At 39.5% G+C, this 23,175-nt stretch overlaps 1 protein-coding gene across 4 annotated transcripts in view; it reads right to left on the minus strand.

The window, feature by feature from the left end:
• Positions 1-220: 220 nt before the first annotated feature.
• Positions 221-23,175, minus strand: part of ARHGAP9 (Rho GTPase activating protein 9) — a 44,088-nt gene continuing 21,133 nt past the window's right edge. For 3 of the 4 annotated variants that reach the window (XM_053455738.1, XM_053455740.1, XM_053455741.1), the window contains 13 exons: positions 22,436-22,546; positions 20,693-20,754; positions 19,859-19,946; positions 19,308-19,403; positions 17,501-17,599; positions 16,108-16,228; positions 15,004-15,123; positions 13,703-13,801; positions 12,325-12,402; positions 11,019-11,072; positions 10,642-10,776; positions 10,158-10,263; positions 221-1,307 (listed from right to left, as the gene is read on the minus strand). In XM_053455738.1, coding sequence (XP_053311713.1) covers positions 1,118-1,307; positions 10,158-10,263; positions 10,642-10,776; positions 11,019-11,072; positions 12,325-12,402; positions 13,703-13,801; positions 15,004-15,123; positions 16,108-16,228; positions 17,501-17,599; positions 19,308-19,403; positions 19,859-19,946; positions 20,693-20,754; positions 22,436-22,546 — 1,359 coding nt within the window. In that variant the 3' untranslated portion in view covers positions 221-1,117. The remainder of the gene's footprint in view (positions 1,308-10,157; positions 10,264-10,641; positions 10,777-11,018; positions 11,073-12,324; positions 12,403-13,702; positions 13,802-15,003; positions 15,124-16,107; positions 16,229-17,500; positions 17,600-19,307; positions 19,404-19,858; positions 19,947-20,692; positions 20,755-22,435; positions 22,547-23,175) is intronic. The other variant, XM_053455739.1, reaches the window with a different exon arrangement.

A 23,175-nucleotide genomic window follows, 5' to 3' on the forward strand; every position in this document is an offset into this window, starting at 1 on the left:
CAGGTGTGAAAAAATGCTGTAAGAATGTTTTTAAACATAGACATGTTAAGAGTTTGCATTTTGTTAAATGATAAAAGTAAAGTGAGTGAACAGAAAAAAAATCTAAATTAATTCGATATTTAGTGTGCCCACCCTCGTCGTCAAAACAGCATCAACTGTTCTAGGTACGCTTGTTTAGGCATATAGTTTGGTGTATGATTAAACAATTATACCAAAAATGTGCTTATGATCATCAATTTAATATGAAGTTGAAACAATCATTAAAAGGAAGCAGGAGGAGGAATAAAACTAGGTGAGGGTGTTGAAGACAGTTAAATGTCACAAGTTATACACCATGGCAAGACTGGGCACAGCAACAAGACACAAGGTAGTTATACTACATCAGCAAGGTTGCTCCCAGGCAGACATTTCAAGGCAGACAGTGGTTTCCAGATGATCTGTTGAAGCTCTTTTGAAGAAGCACAAAGAAACGGGCATTGTTGATGACCGTAGACGCAGTGGTTGGCCTAGGAAACTTGCACCAGATGAAAGACACATCAAGCTAACGTTCCTTTGCAATCTGAAGATATCCAACAGCACCGTTATCTCAGCAATGGCAGAAAACAGTGGGACCCTGGTACATCCATTTACCGTCTGGAGAAGTCTAGTCAGAAGTGGTAAAAAATGCCATCCCTTCGACGTGGAAACCAGGCAAAGCAACTTAACTATTCACAACAACACAGGACATGGGGAACAAAACACATGAGGTATTACACTGTGTCAAGATTTATTTAACAAAGATAAGCCTACAATGCTTTCAATCTTATTTTTTCCGTTGGCCAAGTCTTTAAAAAAATATATCATCCAAGTACAAATTTCATAGTATGTACATGACTGGATTTCCAGTTTATAGACTTCCTCCACTGTCCTGTCATCTTGATGCTTCCAGGGTTAGCTCAACACTTCTTGATGGTTTGTATGCTTGACAAATTTCACCATAATCATTGCGGTCGCAAGTCCCATTTTAGAAATGAAAACGTACATTAAAAAAAAATATATTTATATATAAATATTAGTTCAACTATTGAGCAATCCTTCCAGTATCTACAAATCTGAATTCTGAGGACTAAATGTAGTCCTATTCTTCTGGACCAGATGAGAAGATCTCCTGGTAGTAAGTAAGAAAGTGTTCTACCACTTGATTCTGGTAAACCATATTTGCAGCAATGTTAGAGAACAGTTCTTTTTCTGGTCTCATCAGGGTTGGCCCAAAGACTATGCCAATATTCTGAGTTGTCATGCGATTCGACTCGGAACGTTCCATCACACTGTATAGGAAACAATAAACAAGTGTCAGATATAGAGTTCTTTATATAATCATCCCGACCTCATGATCTAAGATGCTATTTCACAAAACTTTTATTTCACTTCCTAGAATAAACCTTACAATATATAATTTCAAGTTTCCTTCTGAAAGTTTACTCATATAAAAACAAAAATTTTTATATTTTATATCACACCGTTAATTAAACAAAATCTCAATGCGCGCTGTTTACATCACTGTCAATCATTTAAATGCACAAGATGCAAACTTACTGTGCTTGATGGTTCTTCGTTAACATATATATCAGCTTTTTTGTATATACATTATGTTTTCAATATATATTTGACACCTGTCCCCAACGGCATTTGGTGGCATATCCAATTGCATTTATTTTTTGTATGCCTCTAATTTAAGAGGAAGCGTGGTTAATGTTAATATGTTAAGATTATGTGATATACTTGAATCAGCGTGAGACCCTGACACGAAGTCTGAAAATCATTGTCACAGCCCCAGAACATCTCATATTCACCACCCCTGAATCATACAGGTCCTGAGCCAATGTGGCCACTAGGGGTTTCGCTATAGCAGCTGTTCTCAAACAAATGAGAAATAAGAATGCAATTGAGGGAGTCAGGAAATGGACTAAAAATGACTCAGTGCAGAAAAATATAAATAGAATAATAATCAGAGTACCAGGAACATAACTATTTGTCCGGTAATTTACCTTGAAACATGATTTGCTAAAAAGGTCTGTATACATTTACTGATGATCTCATAAAAATTGGCTACACCCTTGTCTACATTAGATTGGATTTTAAAGGCGGTGGTCTCCACATAAACACTTTCAAAAGTGTTTTAGAAAACCCTGGCAGAAATACACAGAGATCTGATTTTAATCTTCAATGGATTTCCGGATTGAAAGAATCCCATTTTACGAAAAATACATTTGCATAGCACTAGCATAGTGTACATGCCTACATGACCATAGAGAGTTAAAGGGGATCTCTCTCTCCCTCTCTCTCTCTCTCTCTCATTTGCCCGAATATAGGCCACACTTCTTGCCCCACTTGAAGTCTTTAAAGTGGGGGTGTGGCCTATAATCTGAGTTTAGCACAGGGATGCTCCACAGCGCTGCAGGGGACCTAGAGCACGGCGTGACATAACCTTCCAGTGCTCCACCATAGAAGCCCAGGCAGAAGTGCCGGCAGCGGAGGTTGTCTTCGTGCATCGCCGCAGCCGGTGACAAGCCGGCCGCGCTAGACACCAGGGAGTCTTGGGATGCATTGTTAAGTCTGGGGGGTGGCATATCTAGGGAGCAGAGTGCTATTTCTAGGGGGGATTAAGTATATCTGGGGGGACAAAGCATATCTGGGGGCATAAAGCATATCGGGGGCAGAGTGGCATATCTGGCCTTAGTGGGAGGCATATCTATAAGTAAGGTGAATTATGAATTAAGGGGGGACCTTGAAATTGCTATTGGTTTTCCATATTTCTGTTTATATATAACATATGCTGACTAACTGCATAATAGATACCACAAAAAAAACATTTTAAAATGTTAAAATACATGTATTCTTGTTTATTAGGTAAAATACTGTTTTACCATTCCACTAATGTGTATTTTTTCTTTAAAAATAAATGTTTTCTTTAAAATAGCACCAAACTTTTATGGTGCGGTCTATATTGAGCCAATACAATGTACTGTATATAGCATTCCCATGGAATGGTATATATGGTTTTGTTTTTTTCAGCAGAGTTCAGCTTTTCATTGGTAGCTGACAAAGTGAATCTTGCATTGTAGGACAAGATATAAAGTGTTAAGTACACAAAAATTACATATTCCCATACTATATGATCTTATAAAACTAACAAAGTTTATGAAATTGGTTCAAATAAATGTGTTTTTCTTAAAACTACAACATCCATTTTATATTATAATATATTATATTTTATTAAATATCTGGAGATTTAAGTACCGTATTGTCCCGATTATAGGCCGCACCCCCCCACACACACACACACTTTATGTTCTGGGGGGCATAAAGCATATCAGGAGAGCAGAGTGACATATCAGGAGAGCAGAGTGACATATCAATAGAGCAGAGTGGCATATCAGGAGGCAGAGTGGCATATCAGGAGGCAGAGTGGCATATCAGGAGAGCAGAGGGGCATATCTATAAGCAAGGTGCATAATGAATTAAGGGGGGGACCTTAAAATAGATATTGGTTTTCTGTTTGTAGATAAAATACTGTTTTACCATTCCACTAATGTGTTTTTCTTTTTTTAAATAGCACCAAACTTTAAGGGTGCTGCCTATAATCGGGTGCGGCCTATAATCGAGCCAATACAGTATATTGTTCTCAAACATATGCTGAAATTTGATCATAACACAAAATTGTCTTTTATAATGTTTTTAAGGTATCTAAGTTATAAATTCCAAGATAAAACTGGTATAGAGTGTTATTATAAACAAAAGTATATATTTCCTGAAAGACCACATTAAAGGCAATAACACAAGCACAAGGTTTTCTTCTTTTTCAAACAACTGAAATGTTTTTTAGTCATAACTTGATCCTTAACCATGGGTGTGCAAAGAGGTTTCAAGCCAATACACTTTCATGGTTGAATCAACAAAACTTGTGATTTGGAGGGGATAATTAATCATACACATTACAATAATCACAAGTATATATTGCTTGAAAGCATACCTATTGAAGACTGTAGTTTATTTTGGGGGAACTACTGAAAGCACATTGTCTAAGGACCATAAATACACTTACCTTGCTAAGTGGACTGCCACAACCACAAATCTAATGGAAAGCATAATACCCTGGGTTTAGGGCAATTTTTTGTATCTTTCTTTCCTGCATTTATATCGATTTGTTTTTGTTTTAGAGTCTCAAAGCTAACTAGCACATACATTTAAATAACAAAACAACTTAGTGATTATATCTAAGGGTTAAGGGATAGTGCAAGGGGTAGTGTTGGGATTCTGTTAGTGGATGGTAAAAGTGTTAGGTACGGTTATACGTTAAGTTAGAGTTAGTGCATAGTGTTAGTGATGGGGCTGATGATTACATTAGGTCACTGGCTATTGATCAGTGAGAGTCAAAAAAAGAGTCACTAATCAGTGACCATGACATGTTAAAAGTAAAATTAATGTTGTAATAGATATTCAACCACACAAGACAAGTTTAGTTTAATGACATTGATCAGAAAGACAGCTCAATGACCCAAAGAGTCACTAATAATTGGTCAGATAGTAATTAGTAATGTAATAAAATATGAATAAAAGTAAAAACTTTTTATTTTTTGTACAATGTGTTTTTTTACTGGATGACCTCTTATCATAATGATCAGATCACTCAGAAAGCTGCCTATGGCAACTGGGATGTAATCGCCGTTAAATTGGCAATCACAGGGTTAACTCTTCAATGGATTGTGCAGTTTTTGTCAAGAAAAAAGTTGCAATGTAATGAGGGAACATCTTCTCTCCGTGCTGGACAGAGTTTTCAACATCTAAAACCAGCTGATCGGGCAAAGAAGGGGTAAAAGTGCTGCTATGTACAACGTATATAGCTGGCATTCGAAAGGTTACAAAAGTTTTTAGTTTTCAAGTAGTTACATATTAATCATATTATTATTGCTTTTGGTAAACAATAGAATACCTCAGTATTAATTAGCAGGACACTCTGACTAATGGAAGTCTATTGAGGACTTTATTGGCATTTACATAAAAAGTCAGCTCAGTGTTGTGTTTGAGCAGGGAAAGTTACCCAAAATATCTTGACTGACAACAAGTGCAGCCTCCAGGTTTGCAGATAAAGAAAGTTTACTGAAACAAAACGTGATAATGCTAGATAATGCTGGTCAAAGCTAATATACTGTACAAAACACTGTATATTTACGATCAAAGAGAATAAATATTTTTTCATGGAACGTCCTCTTTACTAAGAGTAGTGGTAATAGCAGTCACATCCTTTTCATTACACCAAATCATCTCATCAGGGGCGTAACTAGAAACCACAGGGCCATGGTGCGAAAATTCCCTGGGCCCCCCCACTTCATCAACATGTCCTAGGGTGCCTTCTTTGCCCCCAAACAGCTTGTGGGTGCCCCAAAAAGCTTATCAGTGACATCTTAGCCCTCAAACGCCATTTACGCTGCAATCTTAGCCCCAATGGCCTGCTTGTGCCATCTTTGCCCTAAATAGCTTGTCAGTGCTACCAAACAGTCTGCCTGTGCCGTCGTTTCCCCCCAAATGCTGACACAAACACAAATGCTTACAAATACATTCATGCTCACGTACACATTCATGTTAACACACACTTATACATACATACATTGTCATTCTAACATACATACATACTCCCTCTCCTTTGCAACCCCTTCCCTCACCCGCAGCTTTTCCCTAGGGGGCACAGGCAACCCCTGTGACCACTTGTCTCTGATGCCCCAGCAGCCTTGTTTCTACTGCTGGGTCATGTAACTTAACGTGACACCGCTGCATTCCTGACCCACTGTGCCAGTTCAAAATTGGGCTAGTCCGACCACAGGGAGACAGGAACACAGTGAGGCCACATCACGTTACATGAACCATGATAGAAACAAGGCTCCTTGCATAGTGTGCCGAGTGCCAGAGACAAGCGAGCACATGGGTCGCCCTGGCTACCTAGAGAGGCGGGCCCTGTTACAGAGGCGACCATGGTTGTTACGCCACTGGCACCACACTGACCAATATTTCAGGTGGGCATTTTGGTATTTTCAGGTGTGGCTTGAAAAGTTGTCTTGATGAGGGCTGTTGACTAATCTATGCAGACATTGAAAGAGTCTCAGATTACAACTTTTGACATTTGGGTTTTGGAATAGAATGATGTGACTTCATAAAGGGCATATAATGTACAAATCTGGAAATCTGGACTCTGAAATTAACATTTTATATGCCACAGAGGTAGCTCAGACTCCTAGCACTTACATCGTCTGATAAAAAAAAACATTATGGACAGAGCCATAACCGTCTGACATCATAAGATTTTACTACCATTCATTTACTGGGTAAAGGCAGACATGACAGGATACTTGCAGCAGTGGGGAAGTACGCGTGTTGCCAAGGAACATTTTCTACGGAAAACATAATTCTTATCATCAAGCATTAAACATAACCTGTCATTTCCGGATTGTGACACAAAATACATTCTGGTAGCATGAGAATGTATGTGAGTTATCCAGCAGCTGGGGGAGGAACCAGCCCGCTGCTCTAAATTAATATCACCTGGGCTTTTGGTTAATAGTTTCTCATTTCTAGAATCTCTGTGGGACTGCAGTGGGCGGTCTGCTGTAGATGTGTTTATTTAGAAATCCCCCCATCCGGCTGAGTCATATTCTTAAAAAACATTTCAATAATCTATTGCATTGATTCAGTCTCTTTTACCACTAACATGAGTTAAACACGTGTTACACATACTGCCCAAGCACACTGTCAGAAAGTAACAGCTCTTCTAACTACATATAAATGTATTACATTTGTTACAGATGGAAGTAACCATGATACAAGAGAAACCACAGTGTGCTCATTTTCTAGGCAATTTTGTCCTGGGTCATAGAAGTTTTAAAACTCAGGTGGGTGGCTCCTTTTAACCTTTTTGGTGCTAGATTAGGGTGAATAACTCAGCAGTCTGGATTCAGTTTTATGGGCACCATTGCAGGACTAAATCCATCCCTGATTACAGTAAATAATCAGGTGTACAAATAATATACCTATGCAACTTTAGAAACACATTGACCCAGGAGGATTAACAGTGGGGTAAAGAGGTGTTAGGCGCAGAGTTTGCTGCATAGCAAAGCAGAAACACAGTTCTTGTTGTTGCTCTTTGATGAAGAGATAGACCCTTTTTCTTCATCAGGGTTATTTGCAGATACCAGAGCCTTAGCTAGCTCCTTTTGTGCCTAAAGAGTTTATTTTGAGTAAAGTAGATAAATAAATAAGGAAATGAATAATATTAAAACTGCGGAGATTTAAGAAATACCATTAAAACAAATTTCACCAAACCCAGTGATTTATTCAGATTTTGTGATCTGATACCGTGCAGCTCATAGTGAGCAACAGCACTTAGCTAGCCTGACATATGTGATACAGCATACATATCATTACCATATATTGAGTCAGACACTGATGGATCCACTGTATAACTCCCATCATTATATATTGAGCCAGGCAATGACAGTGGTACAGTATAACTCCCATTATATAACAAGCCAGACACTGACGATAGTACAGCATAACTCCCATCATTAAATAGTAAGCCAGACACTGAGGGTGGTATAGCTTGATGCAACAATATATACTGTGCTTGAAATTGGTACTCCACAACTCCAATCATTATATAGTGAGCCAGACACAGACAGTGGTACAGAACAAGATATACTGACACTTATGGTGGTACAGTATAACACCCATCATTATATAGCAATTCAGACACAAACAGTGCTACATGACTCCTATAATTATATAGTGAGCCAAACACTGAGTGGTACAGCATAACTCCCATCACTATATGCTGAGCTAGGCACTAGCAGTGGTACATCATAAAGCCAGACATTGACATTCTGAGCTCTCTGCTTTGTTTTTGTTTGTTTCGTTGGGGTCCCCTCCTTCCAAATTAACGAAACGGACAAATTTGGTTAAAATTAAAATTTATATGAATCCAAATGCAAATGTCTAATGAATATTCCACTGTGCGTCTATGAATGCTTGTGTAGCACCATAGATAAAGATGCAATATTTCTGCTTTCGTAACATATGTAAATATTTTTTGTATGACGTTTAGTTAGCTGTTATAGCTTTCATGCAGCATCATAGGAATAAAAATGTGCTTTGCAAGAGGGCCTTCCAATACTAGGCTGAATTATGGTCTAACTGAATAACAGAATTGTAGAAGGAAAATATAGTTATCATACTGACCAGGCAAGGGCTTTTTAATGCACTGGCACTGTGGAGGATGCATCTATTTTATATATCTTGTAGCACTGCTGCCCCAGAGCCTCACTTGATCTTGATCATCACCTGATGTCAGGCAGTGAGGTTTACTGAATGTTTTTATAGTTTTGGTGCCACCTACAGTCTAAAGTGAGAAATTGGGTCTCTAACATAAAAGGAACAGCAAGCAAGAAGAAAACTTTTACATTGTAACTTCTTGAAAACCTGACCTCATACACCGGGAAACAAAATGTCCAAAACTACCGCTAGGATGTAATAGTGTGTCCTGAGGATTTGTTTAATGACAGCATCAATCCAAAAACTTTGGATTGCCCTAGCTTCTGCAAAAACCTACAAATCCATAAAAAAACGATACACAACGGTAATCTGTGCGAGTACACTACACAAGAAAAAAAAAGAAATCTGAATAAACATACATATGGTTACAATTACAAAAACAAACCTCCTATATTTAGGGTATGAAATACCCTGTGTTATGGAAGCTTAGTATGTACTCCGAACCAACATCTAAATCTTCTGTCTTTGAATATCAGTGAGCAGGGCCAGACTGGCATTCACTTGGCGGCCATGGTACTTTAGGTCCAGCTGGCACCTGACTTTTTTATGGTACTTTAAGTCAATACTGGTGCCCAATGGCTGAAAGCAGTTGGGCATATAGAGCTTCTGCATCCAGTCTGCCGCTGGAGCCTAAAGACTTGTTTTTCCGTCAGAAATCCTATAGTGCTGTGAATTATGGGTAGGTATATGCAAATCAGTTTAACAACAAACAATACCGTATTTGCTCGATTATAAGACGACCCTGATTATAAGACGACCCCCCAAATCTGAATGTTAATTTAGGAAAAAAAAGAAAAAGCCTTAATATAAGATGACCCTATAGGAAAAAAGTTTTACCAGTAAATGTTAATTCATGTAAACTATTTTTTTTTTAATAAAAGCTATGATTGAGAAAAATATTTTGGTTTTATTTCCTTCTATTTTCTAACCTGCCTCCCCCCCCCAGTTATGCACATCTGCCCCAGAAATGCCTTATACCCCCTATATGCCACTGTGCCCCATGATATGCCTTTTAACCCTATATGCCACTGTGCCCCGTGATATGCCTTTTGACCCCCTATGTGCCACTCTGCCTCCAGAAATGCCTTATACCCCTATATGCCACTGTGGCATTAAGGGGGTTAAAAGGCATATTATGGGGCAGAGTGGCATAAAGGGAGGTTTAAGGCATTTCAGGAGGCAGAGTGGCATTAAGGGGGTTAAAAGGCATTTCATAGAACACTCTGCCTCCAGAAATGCCTTATGCCCCCATTTAACACTCCCTCCCCTCCCTCCTCCAAACTTACCGGAGCTTCTGACTACCCTGTCAGGTAGCTGGGGCAGCGTGTAGAGCTCTACACACCGGTGCGGGGAACTCTGATCTCTGACAGCCAGGGAAGGTCTGTGCGATGGACGCAGACAACCCCCGCTGCTAGCCACACCTCCTTCCGGCTGCAGCGTAAGTTGTCTACGCGAATCGCGTAAACATCTACACGCTGCCCCGACTACACACCGGGGACTCAGAAGCACCGGTAAGTGGGGCGGGGGGGGGGGATCTGGATCTTAGTCGTCTCATAGTCAGACCTATTTGAGGTCTGATTATAAGATGACCCCGATTATAAGACGAGGGGTATTTTTCAGAGCAAATACGGTATATTTGAGCCACATTCCTCAAACAATGTTTCTCTGACCTTTTACAGAGTTAAACTGGACCTGACCATTTCACTTTTTATATTAGTATTCAGTATTCATTAGTACATTTACATGAAAAATATGTGTTTTGAGCACACTGGGTCCAGTACTTAACCCCAAACACTCACCCTTTCAGATGACATGTTATGTATTTCAAAGTGTCATGATTAGCCTCTGGGAGATTCTTCACCAGATTTTTTATTATCTCTATCCTCTCTGTTGCGTCAGTAATTTCTATGGGGGGAAAAATTGCAGATATATCAGGTTTTGATTTAAAAAAATAAAATAAATATCTATTAAAAGTCATATGATACAAAAAGATTTACCATTTTCTGCTATAAAAGTGCTTTGCTCATGGAGCCCACTTAATCCCATTAATAATTTAAAGATGAAAATGGAAAATTTAACACTGGATCTTCATTTCCAGACACCTTGGACCAGCCCAGCCTAGGGGTGCGCTAGTAGAATGTTTTGCACATGGACAAAGATTAGGTTTATGTGAAGATGAAAATCCATCCTTATGTATAACATCATAGATCTGTATAGAAGGAAAACAATGTCCTGCAGGTAACAGACCATGGAAGAGGCTCTGGAAATAGCATGTCTACTTACTCACAGCAGCTACAAACTCATCAAACATGCTGAATGGGATAAGTGGCTCAGGGAGTTCACGGAAAAACATTTTGAGTGCGCCGGTGATTACGTGAATGTCTTCCCACTCACTGCTGTTTAAGTCCAGTTTTTCTTCTGGGTGTCCCAAAACCAAAGAAAAATATGGTTATGAACCCTTCATAACTCATTAAAGACTCAGCCCAAGTCAACACGAATTACACATACAGATGTTATTTGACTCAACAAGGTTAGGTGTAACACAACAATTTAGGCACATGGATGGAGCTTGGCGTAGCAGGAAGCAAAGGAGGTTATTGGGTACACTAGACGCGAAATACCACGTAGCCAGAGCACAAACAGAAATGCTTAATGGCTACCTTGGGACAGCTGCTCCGGAAATAGGTATCGTCCATCTGTTGTTACTGCCCTCTCTGTAAGATAAGAGGTCATTCTAGTGGTGGATTGGAAAGGTTAGCTAGTGTAGAAGGTGGAGGTATTTTTGTTTCCTATGTAATATCCCTGAATCCTTGGTACCAGAAACATATCTGCCTCTTGTCCATTTCCCAGTACCAATGGGGCAGTGAAACACCTATATCTTAATATCACATAGCACCGGAATGTTTAACTTTTTATACTTATTAGGGTTATTATAAGTTGAGGAAGAGTCAATGAAGTGACCCTCACCATATGTGTTCTGCAAAGAAATCAGGGTGGTAGCACAAGCTCGTTAGGAAAAAAAAAAAAAATCGAAAATGTTAGGGAGCTCCTTTCAGTTCACAGGCCAAGTTTGTGACATGACTGTCGCATACTTTCTTAACAAAACCATTTTTGCATTGGTACAGATGCAGTTATATGCTCCCCCCTGTTTTTGCACCTGTGACATGTTTATGAATAACCCCAATTACTTCATAAACCACCATGTACTATCTCCCTAGAAATAATTTTGGTAAGCTTCAGGCTTCCCATTATGTACAGCATTGTAGTCAGATCTGAATAATCTGAATAAGAGCCAGAAAGTGTAGAAGTGATTATGTACACGTATTTCCCGCATCACTATACTGATATAAAATGTACACATCTGTCATCTCTGGGGCAATATTAATATGGTGGGCAGAGCATATAAAATGATCTATACATTGTGTTAACAGGATTGTAAATTATTCAGAAATCCCATTCAGAGACCCAGAGATCATTAGATTATTAATACGGATTGAGGCGACAAGGCCACTAACCAACCAATGATCAGATCACTCAACACCAACGTCTTCCTACTTCCCAGTATTGCCAGTTGATATGCTGGCGTGGTTGGAGTAAGATTGCTCCACCCGTCCTGCCCCTTACACACATCTTTCTTTTTGTTATAAGCAAGTTTCTTTTTTGAAATACAAGAGCAATGAGTGTTTTGGTTCCCTTCACAACTACTTATCTCTGTGATTCCCTGCATCATTGAACCTGAAATCAAAGTGGAGGAATTGACTTGATATGTCAGATGACATGCAAGTAACATAATCAGTCCCTGATCAAGACGAGGCAGGGTTAGAATTTGTTTGCATTGCCCCCACGGCACTGGAGTATAGTTATTTACACATTGGACCGTGCAGTGGTGCACCATGATGGGGATCGGTTAAGCTCCTACATATTACATTTGCTATACCAAATGACAGAAAGCCATGAGCCGCTTACCTCTGTCTACAACGAATCGCAGTTTCTGTATGGTGGCCAAGTTCCCGTTCACTCTGTAAATCCCATCAGCATCAAGTCCTAGGATACACAGAAATTAGAAACATTTTGCCTCATGTTGCATTTCATCTGCTTGCTGTTTATAATGTCACGCATCACTGTGCTTCTGTTGCTTCAGCAGAGACACATTTATATAAATATCAATGGCAAGAAAAAAGGCTTTGCTAATGCCAAACTTAATTTTTCACCCAAATGGATACAGTTCACCCAAAAGATACAGTTCTTCAAAATTACGGTTGCTCCCACCATGTGCTTTTGCTAATGACATCAGATATGATGTAACAAACGACATCCTTAATGACATAGTAATTGCATCACAAATTCATCAACTACCTTACTCACGGCATCACTAGTGACAGCACAAATCAAATCAATTATATCACAAATCACCTTATTAGTGGCATCACTAGATCAAGATCAAGCCCCAGTACTACCTAGCACCATCGCACATCATCTCTAACACTAACTTTACACTTAAAGCTCTTGGGTCACTGACTTTGTTCCAATTATGTAAATGTACCAATCCATGCACTGACTCTTTGTGTTCTGGCAATATGACTCATAATCCAGAATTAACCCTAATTCTAAAGATTAATATGTAAAATTGTACTTTTAACAACTCATTTTTTATGTCATCACCATGTCAATGATGAACTAATTTGTGATGTCATTCTTTGTGGTGTTCATCCATTCACAGGGTTTGGCTGTAGGTCTGGCGCTAGTTCTCATAGCATCACATGGAAAAAATATTTCTTTGGGCTTGCCGTTCTGACCAGGAATCCAAAATACTTGTGGACATGTGTATTTAGTAATAAAAGTGTTTCTTTAGTATAATCATGGGATTTAATCCCTTCTTATGTATGCCTACCCTGCAAAATATGTGTACTATACAGGCCCGATTGGCCATCTGGCACACAGGGCAAATGCTGGAAATGCCTGGGCACGAGCATAAAAATGTAGTTTGCAGCTGTGCATATCCAGCTGTCGGTCGCATCATTAGGCGGCTGCCAGACTTAAGTTCCTGGGTAGTCCGACCACTGCCAGTCCTCCCTGGTATTGTGACCTACATCTAACTCCCTAGTTAAAGTGTAAACTGTTTCTAAGCCTGTCACCAAAATGTAACTAACAAACAAAATGGCCCAACCTCCCCAAAATGTGTCTCTGTAACGTGTAAATAGTGCTTAAACACAATCCTAAATTTGAATCATAAATGCTAACTAAAACAAGATCCAGAGGGATACATTCTTCCGTTTTGAGCCAAATATTGCACAGTGTACTTTGTTAAATATAGGCTCATATCATGCAATTATTTTAAATGTACCTCGCTCATTCACAGCTTCAATGCAAAGTCTTACAAACTTTGGAACTCTACCCCCCTCTCGATGACAAAGCGCATCCAGCCGACACCCAAAAACTTGGTCTGTGGAAGAGAAAACACAGTTAATATGCTGAAAACGTGGACTATAAAATAGTTTAAGCGTTTTCTAATTAACACATAATTGATTTCTTCTGCAATTGTTTTATAAACCATTGCTTGTTAAATGTGTTCCCCGAGATTTGGAGTCATGCTCTCTGTGGTTAAAATAACTGGGAAATCTTTAGAAAAGCACCAAATAATTATCTGTAAGGGCAATGGGTGCCGGATCAGGTAGGAGTCTCGATGCAGGGGCAGCCTCAGATTCAGACCATGGCCAAAAGCACGCTGGCGATGGATCCGGTTCAGGGCTACTGCCCACTTTAGCCCTAGTCTTCCTCTAGGGTGCCATCTATAGGTGTTCTGGGCACAAGCAGGATATAAACTTGGGGTGACAAGCTTAATACAGGCAGGAAACAGACTTGGAATAAGAAGCTCTCAGTGGCCAGGTTGGTGGGGTCCTGGAAGCGCACTGGCAGGGCATAAGGCAGGAGCGCGGCTGGAAGCCCTCTGCCAGGGCACGAGGCAGGAGTGCGGCTGGAAGCCCTCTGGTAGGGCACGAGGCAGGAGTGCGGCTGGAAGCAGTCTGGCAGGGCAGGAGCGTGGCTGGAAGCACACCGGCAGGGAACTTGGAAGCCCACTGGCAGGGCACGAAGCAGGAGCGTGGCTGGAAGCGCACATGGCAGGAGCTATGAGTAGGACAATGTCACAACAGACTGGCTCTTTATTGGCTGCACATGCACAGTGCATATTTTACAGCGAAAAAATGGTTTGCACATGTGCAGTGGCCAGGCCATATATTAGGTGCGACATAATATGATGCCAATACTTGGAATAATGTGAACAGGGTGTGACATCATGAAGGAATGTACAGAAATTGTCAAGGAGCTGTTTATGTTTTATTTTACATTCATTGTTTTATTTGTGTAAAGGTACTCCAGAGCCCCAAACTCCTTAATTTGGCTATGCTCACGACGTAACCTTGACTTGGCCTCATCATGCACCCCGACCGTGGCTTGGCTACATCAAGTACATTTAGCGTAGCATACCAGACATTGAAAATAAAAGACTGAGCAACCACTCAGTGACAATGGACCTTAGCAAGGCCATTTTCTGTACACTTAGGGTAAGCTATGTAATGCACATTGCTTCCCGAACCTACCATGCATAAATGTTTAATATTTGACACAATTCTCCTCAGTATTTACCTTTAATAAGTCCTTTCTCTTGGAGAGTCTGAAGTGGAGGCCTCCTCACCAAAAGATTCTTCAGCCTGTTTTTGACATTCTTTCGGTCAGGTCCACCTACGCCGGAGCTCACCCAAGACACTATGAATAATAATGAAAATAGCAATAAAAATTGGAAAATAATCTGTTGTGCAGTCACTGAAACTCCACACGGATAACACAGCCATATATACAGAAGACATACAAAAAAAACGCATATAAGCCTACATAGTAAATCTACAGGTCTCACTTTACAAAGAAGTGCAATTACATGTGTGTTAAGGGATGTGTAGAGGACATATATGTGAAGGACATGTCACTTTCATAAGCTCTGTATAAAACCACGTCGCCAGAGCATACGCATTGGAGCTCGGGGTGCCTTAAGCACCATCGGGCATATGAGTGATAAGGAGGGTGGGGAAAATCGGACAGATGGTTTTCCCCTTTTGACGTTCCTGCACGAAGTATCTTTCGGCACAGGACTACGAAAGGCAGATGAGTGAGAGACCGCTTCCTCTTCCTGTGTGAGAGCTATCAAGAAATGTCCCCCTCCCCACACTAAGTTGGGTTTTTCTCCATTAGTCTTTAACAATTTTAGGGTTGCTTTGTCTGCGGGGGTTTTTTGGCGTCACCTTTTTGTTTCTCGTTGCATTGTTGTCACAACAGCGGTTGTTTGCCTTGTCAGCCTGGCCTGAGCAGCGCATGAAGAAGAATGTGTCATTATTTGGGGGAGGTGGGTGGTTTCTAGGGTGGTGGGCAGCTGTTGGGAAATTCTTTTTGACACATGACATTTGTCAGTCTTTTCCATGTCATACTTACCGTGAGTTCCAACTGTGCTCTGCTGCCCACTTGTGGTCACAAAGGGAAGTTGACGAAATCAGCCACAACAAACAGGTTAAACTCATTACAAGGCACAGTGACAGAGAAGGAAGATATCCAATCCACCATATCACCAATACAAACCACATTGCCTTTTGGAAGATACTGATCTGGGGCCTATTGTTATTTGTTCTACAGAGCATCGAGTATAGAAAATTGACATGTTTGATATCTACAGCATAGGAAAAACAAATCTTTGATACATACATGAGAACTTCCAACTGTCTTTAGACTTTAAAAAGGATTCTTCTTCTCCAGCACTCCCATCCAAACCCTCCATACTGCATGTTCGTCTCAAAATGATGTCATCTAGGGGATTTTCTCGATCCTTTTTTGGGAATTAAAATTATTAAAATTAAACGTATTTATCCCCAAATCCCCTATACAATGGACAGACTAGATGGACCGAATGGTTGTTATATACCTTTAAACTCTATGTTTCTAAATAATATGACAACCTAAGATTTAATGAATAAGGATTATTTGACACTACTATAAATATACAAGAAACAAAAACTGTCTGCGCTTCTTACCCTAATAAAGTTGGCAACAAATATATAAACATAATATAAATGAGAGGTTTTGGTTATATGAATTGGCCAAAGCATTATTAAGCTCACCCGCCACATCAAGGCACACTCTCAATAGGGTGAGAACCTGCTCTCACCTCCTACATAGTGGGCACACAAAGCAGTTTATACTGCTACCAAAACCTTATGAATGTGTTGGGGGAGGTGCAATTAAACCTCCTCCCTATTAACCCCTGGACAGCAAGCTGCAACCAGACTGATGAGGAGCCAACAACCTCAAATATGTGCAAACAGGGAAAAGAAAAAATGTCGGTGCGCTAAGCTAGTCACAGGCTCAAATAATACAAATGTGTAATACGAGGCCTACCAAACAGGTGTAAGCATGCTGCAAAAACAGTGTATTGGCTGTACAATGTATACAAGAAACAAAAACTGTCTGTTGCCAACTTTATTAGGGTAAGAAGCGCAGACAGTTTTTGTTTCTTGTATACATTGTACAGCCAATACACTGTTTCTTGCAGCATGCTTACACCTGTTTGGTAGGCCTCGTATTACACATTTGTATTATTTGAGCCTGTGACTAGCTTAGCGCACCGACATTTTTTCTTTTCACTACTATAAATATGTAGGGCCTTTTGCTTCCCAAAAAGAGAGTAGAACTTCTTGACTATAATTCCCATGACACCCAGGCTTGTAAGTTTGGAATGCGCATGCACGGTAGTGCTGCTTCCCACGCTTTGCACTTCGGTGCCCTGATTAACTGGGAGTAGAAGTTGGGAGGTGTACCAGTTGGCCAGTGCAAGATGGCACAGGTCACTAACCGTTATTGTGACGGATGCAGCAGATCCGGTACTTTAATGTGTGGCCAATGGCCGGATACACATGGCTGCATACTGTCCAAATGTAAAAGCATAATGTGCGGCCGTGTGTATCCAGCAGGTTGCTGTGGTTAACTCATTTATTGGCCGTTGGCCTTAAAGTGCCAGGGCTCATTTTAATCCCCACTATATGATGGGAACTCACCAATAGCCTAAATGGTGACTCAAATACTATTATACAAGATCTCTTACCAGCCTCTCAATGATCCTCTGCAAAGCATCATACCATTCTTGGATCACAGACTCTTTGTCAGATTGCAAAAGGAACTCATTCCCTGTCACCATGCGCAGCTGAAAAACACACACATATGAGGTTAAGTTAAATTCCATTTGTGGCTAAAGAATTAAAAGAGTGGTTTCACTTACACAAAACAATAATAATAATAATAATAATTAATTATTATTATTATTGTGTTTCTTATCCTTCAGTGCTCTTTTGCATGTTAAGCAAACTATGGCACATATGTAATTTTATTTTTTCATCTGAAGGATTAATCATATAACAACACAGAAACCTTTTTTTCAGTTTGTACTGCAGCAATCTATCGGTGTCCGTTCTTCGCGCGTCATGATCTAATGGTTAGATATATCCCGCATCCCAATAAAAGAATGTTTTCCATACGCTATGTTTCAACAGCTCTAACAAACAGATCTGAAATCTGTTCACTGTTTTTAAAGCTACAGAATAAAAGATGAAGTGCAATAATTGTTACTTTTAATGGGTTTTTTTTTCAGATTGAATTTAAGACACATTTCCCAGTAGAAAGACTAGGCGTTAACTTAGAAGAATAGTTGAGAGTGTGACATCTTCAGTTTATTGTTGATTAATGTATACAAATGCCATTAGAGGCTGTGCTGTCAGTGACAACAGAAGAGAGGGACTAAGGAGTAATTATTTCTGAGAAAGCATCAGAAAAAGCAAGCTGGGCCGTATAGCGAGAGGGATTAGTAGAAGGAAGAGGGAGGTGGTTCTGCCACTTTACAGATCTCTGGTCAGATCTCATCTAGTGTAAAGTTCTGGAGATCTCCATAATTAGATTCACATTCTAGAGAGAATTCAAAGAAGGGCTACTAAAATGATACCGTAGCACAGTTATTTTTCGAGTCTTTGTCATGGGAAAGCTGACTGAGGTGCCAAGGTCTTCACTAAAGGTTGCTGTTGTTTAAATGAGAAAGTTTTTAAATGAGAATTGTTTTTAAATGAGAAAGGGACTGAGGCATCTTTCGAGATATAAGGATTATACGATCAATGAAAATGTAAAAAGCAATCAGGTTAGCTAAAGTGAAGAATGAGAGATTGATTGTAAAAGACAGTATAACAAATCCTAAAAGTTCTTCAAATATTTCAATGGCAGTAAAAACTGCAATGGAGAAGAGACCACTAATTGCTGATTACAAGCTAAAAGCAGAAGTGCTTAATTTATTTCTGTTAACGATATATTCCAGTAAAAAGCAAATAGATGCAGGGGAGGTTAATAAAGCACCTGGACCAGATGGGATTCATCCTCAGAGACTTTGGGAGCTTAGTTCTGTAACTGACAGATCCTTATTTTAATTTTTTTTTAATTATTTTGCATCTGGAGTTGTTACACAAGATTGGCAAAATGTGATGTGGCTTCTAGGTCACATCAAACTAACTTGATTGCTTTTATGAAACTGTAAGCCACAATATGGAGCAGGGAGAAGCAGTGGATGTGGTCTACCTGGATTTTGTAAAGGCTTTTGGTTTCACGCCACACAAGAGGAAAGAAAAGGACAATACAAAGACCTTACTGGGGAGCTTTCATTTATAGAAGTTTGCAAACAACTGTGGGGCATCCAAAGAAAATCTAATTGCCTTGGAGACAAGATCATTTTTTGTTTTTACCTTAATCTACTTAACTATGTAACTGTAACTATGTATTACTGGGTACATGATCACCCCCCCCCCCCATTGCATGTGGTCGTAAGGCTGTATTAATATCTCAGATATTTATGAAAAAGTTTGTTTATGACTTACATGAATCACGTTCTTCTTGCTTGACATTTCCTGTGCCCAGTCAATGTTGGCTCCCCTGAGGTCCACACTGCTCTCAGGCTTACTGTTGGACGGTTTCTGCGAATCAAAATCAATAATGTCTTAGTCACTTGAGTATTTGTATAAATTACGTTTTACAACCCCTATAGTATACCCAGTCTACGCAAAAAAGGGATAGCAATTCCCTAAAACATAATAGGCAGGCACTTTACTATTCAAGTCACACAGATCAAGTAACAGACATAGAGTGGATCTGAAGGAAATTGCCAAGACTAACCCAAAATTTAGCTCAATAAATCTTAATATATATATCTCCCCATTTACCATGTATAATGCAGGATCATTCTTAATGTAGGAGAAACTCACTGAGTTTGTTCCATCAAAATGCATAATGAGATGAAATGCTTAACTATTCTGCAAACTACCGCGCTTCACTACATTGAGACCCGATTCGTCCCTTTTTGCTCTTAGAACAGAAAGTCGGGTGAGCTTGGCCTTCATCTAGTGGCCAGCAAACCAGCTTTAGTTCTTACCCAGCCTGAAGGAGCCTGTACTTTCGGATCCTTGTAGAATACCAAACTGTTACCAGTCAGAACCACCAGAGCTGACGTCCAGTTTTTCCTGGAGGAGACATTTGTAAAAGTTACAGAGTGACTGCATTTTCACAGCTCTGTGACGTTACACTTCTTAAAATTCTTTTTACACTCTATAGTTTGTTAAGCAAATCGACTTCTGCAGATATCCGAAAATGTTATTGTTTGCTCTGAAAGTTTCATCATTTAAAAACAACATGTTTAAGAATTGTGCACAAAACTGATGCAAATGGTGGCGCAAATAGAGGGTGTTCAGCTGTAGCACTGAAGCTCCAGCTTGTTCAGAAGGTAAATGGCTTAAAAATAACATATTTTTGAATGCATGAATACTAAGTACTTGCATGCATAGTGAGGCTGATTAAGGGAAGCATATTGTCCCCTTAAAGACCACCCTTATATTTAGATCAGCCCGGGACTGGTAATCTGACAGATCCATCTGTGTTCATATGAGTATTTCCTCAAACCAGGATCTTCAATGCAGCATGGTCTTATTCCTCTGCTCTTTCTCCTTCATGCAGTATGTGTGTATGGACATCTTTGAGCACCATGTCCAAACATAACACAATGTATATAATAATAATAATAATAATAATGATGATGATGTCATGGCCTGGTTCAGGGGGACTACTCTGAGCTGCATATTACAAAATGAAATTGAAACCATTAATTATAATTATGTATCAGCAATATGATATAATTAATAAGGATACTGAACAAATTAGCCAATGTGTATGCCTGCCGTACAAATACAATTAAAGATATTTTTTATCTTACTTCAGCTTCCGTCCACCTTCAGCTATCTTTGTCTTGTTTAACTGGTCAGCCTTTTCGACCTCCTGGAAAATAAAGCGTAGCTGTATTTATTGAGCTCATATAATCTTCCTTATGTTTGATGCCATGGTGGTGGAAGATTTTAAAGATGCCGATCCACTTAGACAAAACATTATGCACGCTCTAGAATAAGGTTTAACCCGCAAACAGTATGATTCACACAACCCCTCATTTTAAGTAACACATGATCTCCACTCTCTGCCCCCCCCAATAATAATCAGAAATATTAAACTTTTTTATACATAAATCATTTTTTTCCAAATAAAATAAAATCTTTAGATTATTCTGTGACAATGTTGCAGCTCACAGTCATTATTTTCTCTTAGCTTTGTGGCAGTTCACAGTATAACATCGATAAATCACTTAAAGACCTTCAGTCAAACAGATCCAATAACTGTACCGATCGCTACAAGGCTTTGCAGAATAATAACTATATTATTAAACACAGGGATGTAGGATTAAAGTACTAAATGAGAACATATATGTTGTTTTATGAAAATTTTAGAGTGCTGTACAAATAATAGGAAAGAGATTTCCACGTTGTAGATAGAACATTACTACTCACGAGCCTGTGACACTTTGGTTTATATATACAGTCGTGGCTAAGCTTGTAAGCTCTATAACCTGTTCATAAGTTGAAGGTGGCTGTGTAGAATTACTATATCTATGTCTATATCAGTTGATGTGCTGTGATCTAACCAATCAATATATGTTTAATATATTTAAATAATGTCTGCATCAATACTTTACTATATGAGGAAAAGGAGAACTCATGACTCCCCTCCCAACTGTCCCTTTATGCAACGCCAATCCCTCTGCTCGTCATTCCACCCCTGATGTCCCTCTTTTCTAGATGTTTAGAATGTTTGGTGAGAAAGAGTATAGCACAGTGTTCTATAATCACTATACTGTGTATGGAAAAAGCAGTGTTACATTTTTAAATTATGGAAATAAATAAACTTCTAAATGCTTTACTCAACTTCATAACTAACACTTGATTTACAACAGTACTTAAAATATGTCTTGCCTGCCACCGCCAGCCATACCCCTAACCACAGACCGTAAAATAAAATGTTGGGAAGTATGTCATGCGATAACCTGCGTGATTACATATCTAGAAGCTGTCTCTGTAATGGCAACCATTATAACAGAGCTCAGTGTCTGTGGGTGGCATGTATCATTACAGAGATATACTATATAGATGTCTGAGCTAGCAGAGGTACAGTCTCCCTCATGCTCTTCCATTATGGGATTGGTTGGCGGGAGGTCGCTGGTCTCGCCAACCAGCCCTGACATGGTGCCATCTAGTGGTGCCTGAGCACAGTGCACCCTGTTCACTAGCCACAGATCAACGCCTCCGGATTGCAGTTACAGGCTGACACCTTCCCCAGGCTCTTCTAGGCCAGGCAAGCCTAGGCCAAAACAAGCCATAGTTTGCCTATATAATAGTGTGGTCCTGCGCTATAAATCATGCCAATAAAACTTTTAGTATCTCGGGTTTTGAAAATAACACAAACCACTACAGCTGTGTTGGCAGCAAGAAGGGACTATGTAACCTGTCACAATTTTCCCTGAGATGCGGTGGTTTCTGTGAGAAAAATATGCTAATATTAGTATGTAATGATACAGGCAAAATACTGATTTTTGTAGCTCGAGGCTAGCAGATATTTTTGAAATCAGGCTTACATATGGCACATCCAGTACTGTGACCACGGGAATATGAGGGACATCTGTGATGGGGTTTGGATTACCATAACTTTCAAATTGATGGTGAGAGAGGTTCCGCCTATGGTTTACCTGTAAAGAATTCAGAGTTCCCAATGAAAATTGGTTACTTTCTAATAATGTCATATGGACAATCAACAGTATGCTATTCTTTCATTTAAAAAACAGATTTTTGAAGAAGAGAGGATTACAATACTAAATAGTTACATACATCTCGCTAGCATGTACTGGCAAAATGAAGAGAAGAGATGTGTGCTAACAATGGCAAATACCTCTCTTGGTAGACCACCAAGATATGAGTCCACCCTGATCTACTACCTTGTGCAGTCAAATAAAGATTTGGCGGGGGCAGTATATAGCTTATGGGCTTTGGGGTATTCCTAGAGGGTGGCTAATAGGGATAAATACCCGAGTGCTTTAGGAAAAGTCCTGAGTCAGAAATATCAGATAGATTGGTACATATATTTTATAGCAAAATACATTAACAAGAAAATAAATAGTGTATTAGCTGCATGAGTGGTGTGTTAAATCTGCATATGTGTGTGGATATTAATAGTTCACATGCATATGTGCCCTTTACTAAAAATACGTGCTAAAACACTATTTATGCTTCTCTACACATCATGACGTAATGTGTCGCCACTCCCTACACACTATAATGTACGATCTCTCCCTACGCTACAAAATAGTACGTGACAGAG

The sequence above is a fragment of the Spea bombifrons genome, chromosome 2 (genome assembly GCF_027358695.1).
Source record: "Spea bombifrons isolate aSpeBom1 chromosome 2, aSpeBom1.2.pri, whole genome shotgun sequence".
NCBI lineage: Eukaryota > Metazoa > Chordata > Amphibia > Anura > Pelobatidae > Spea > Spea bombifrons.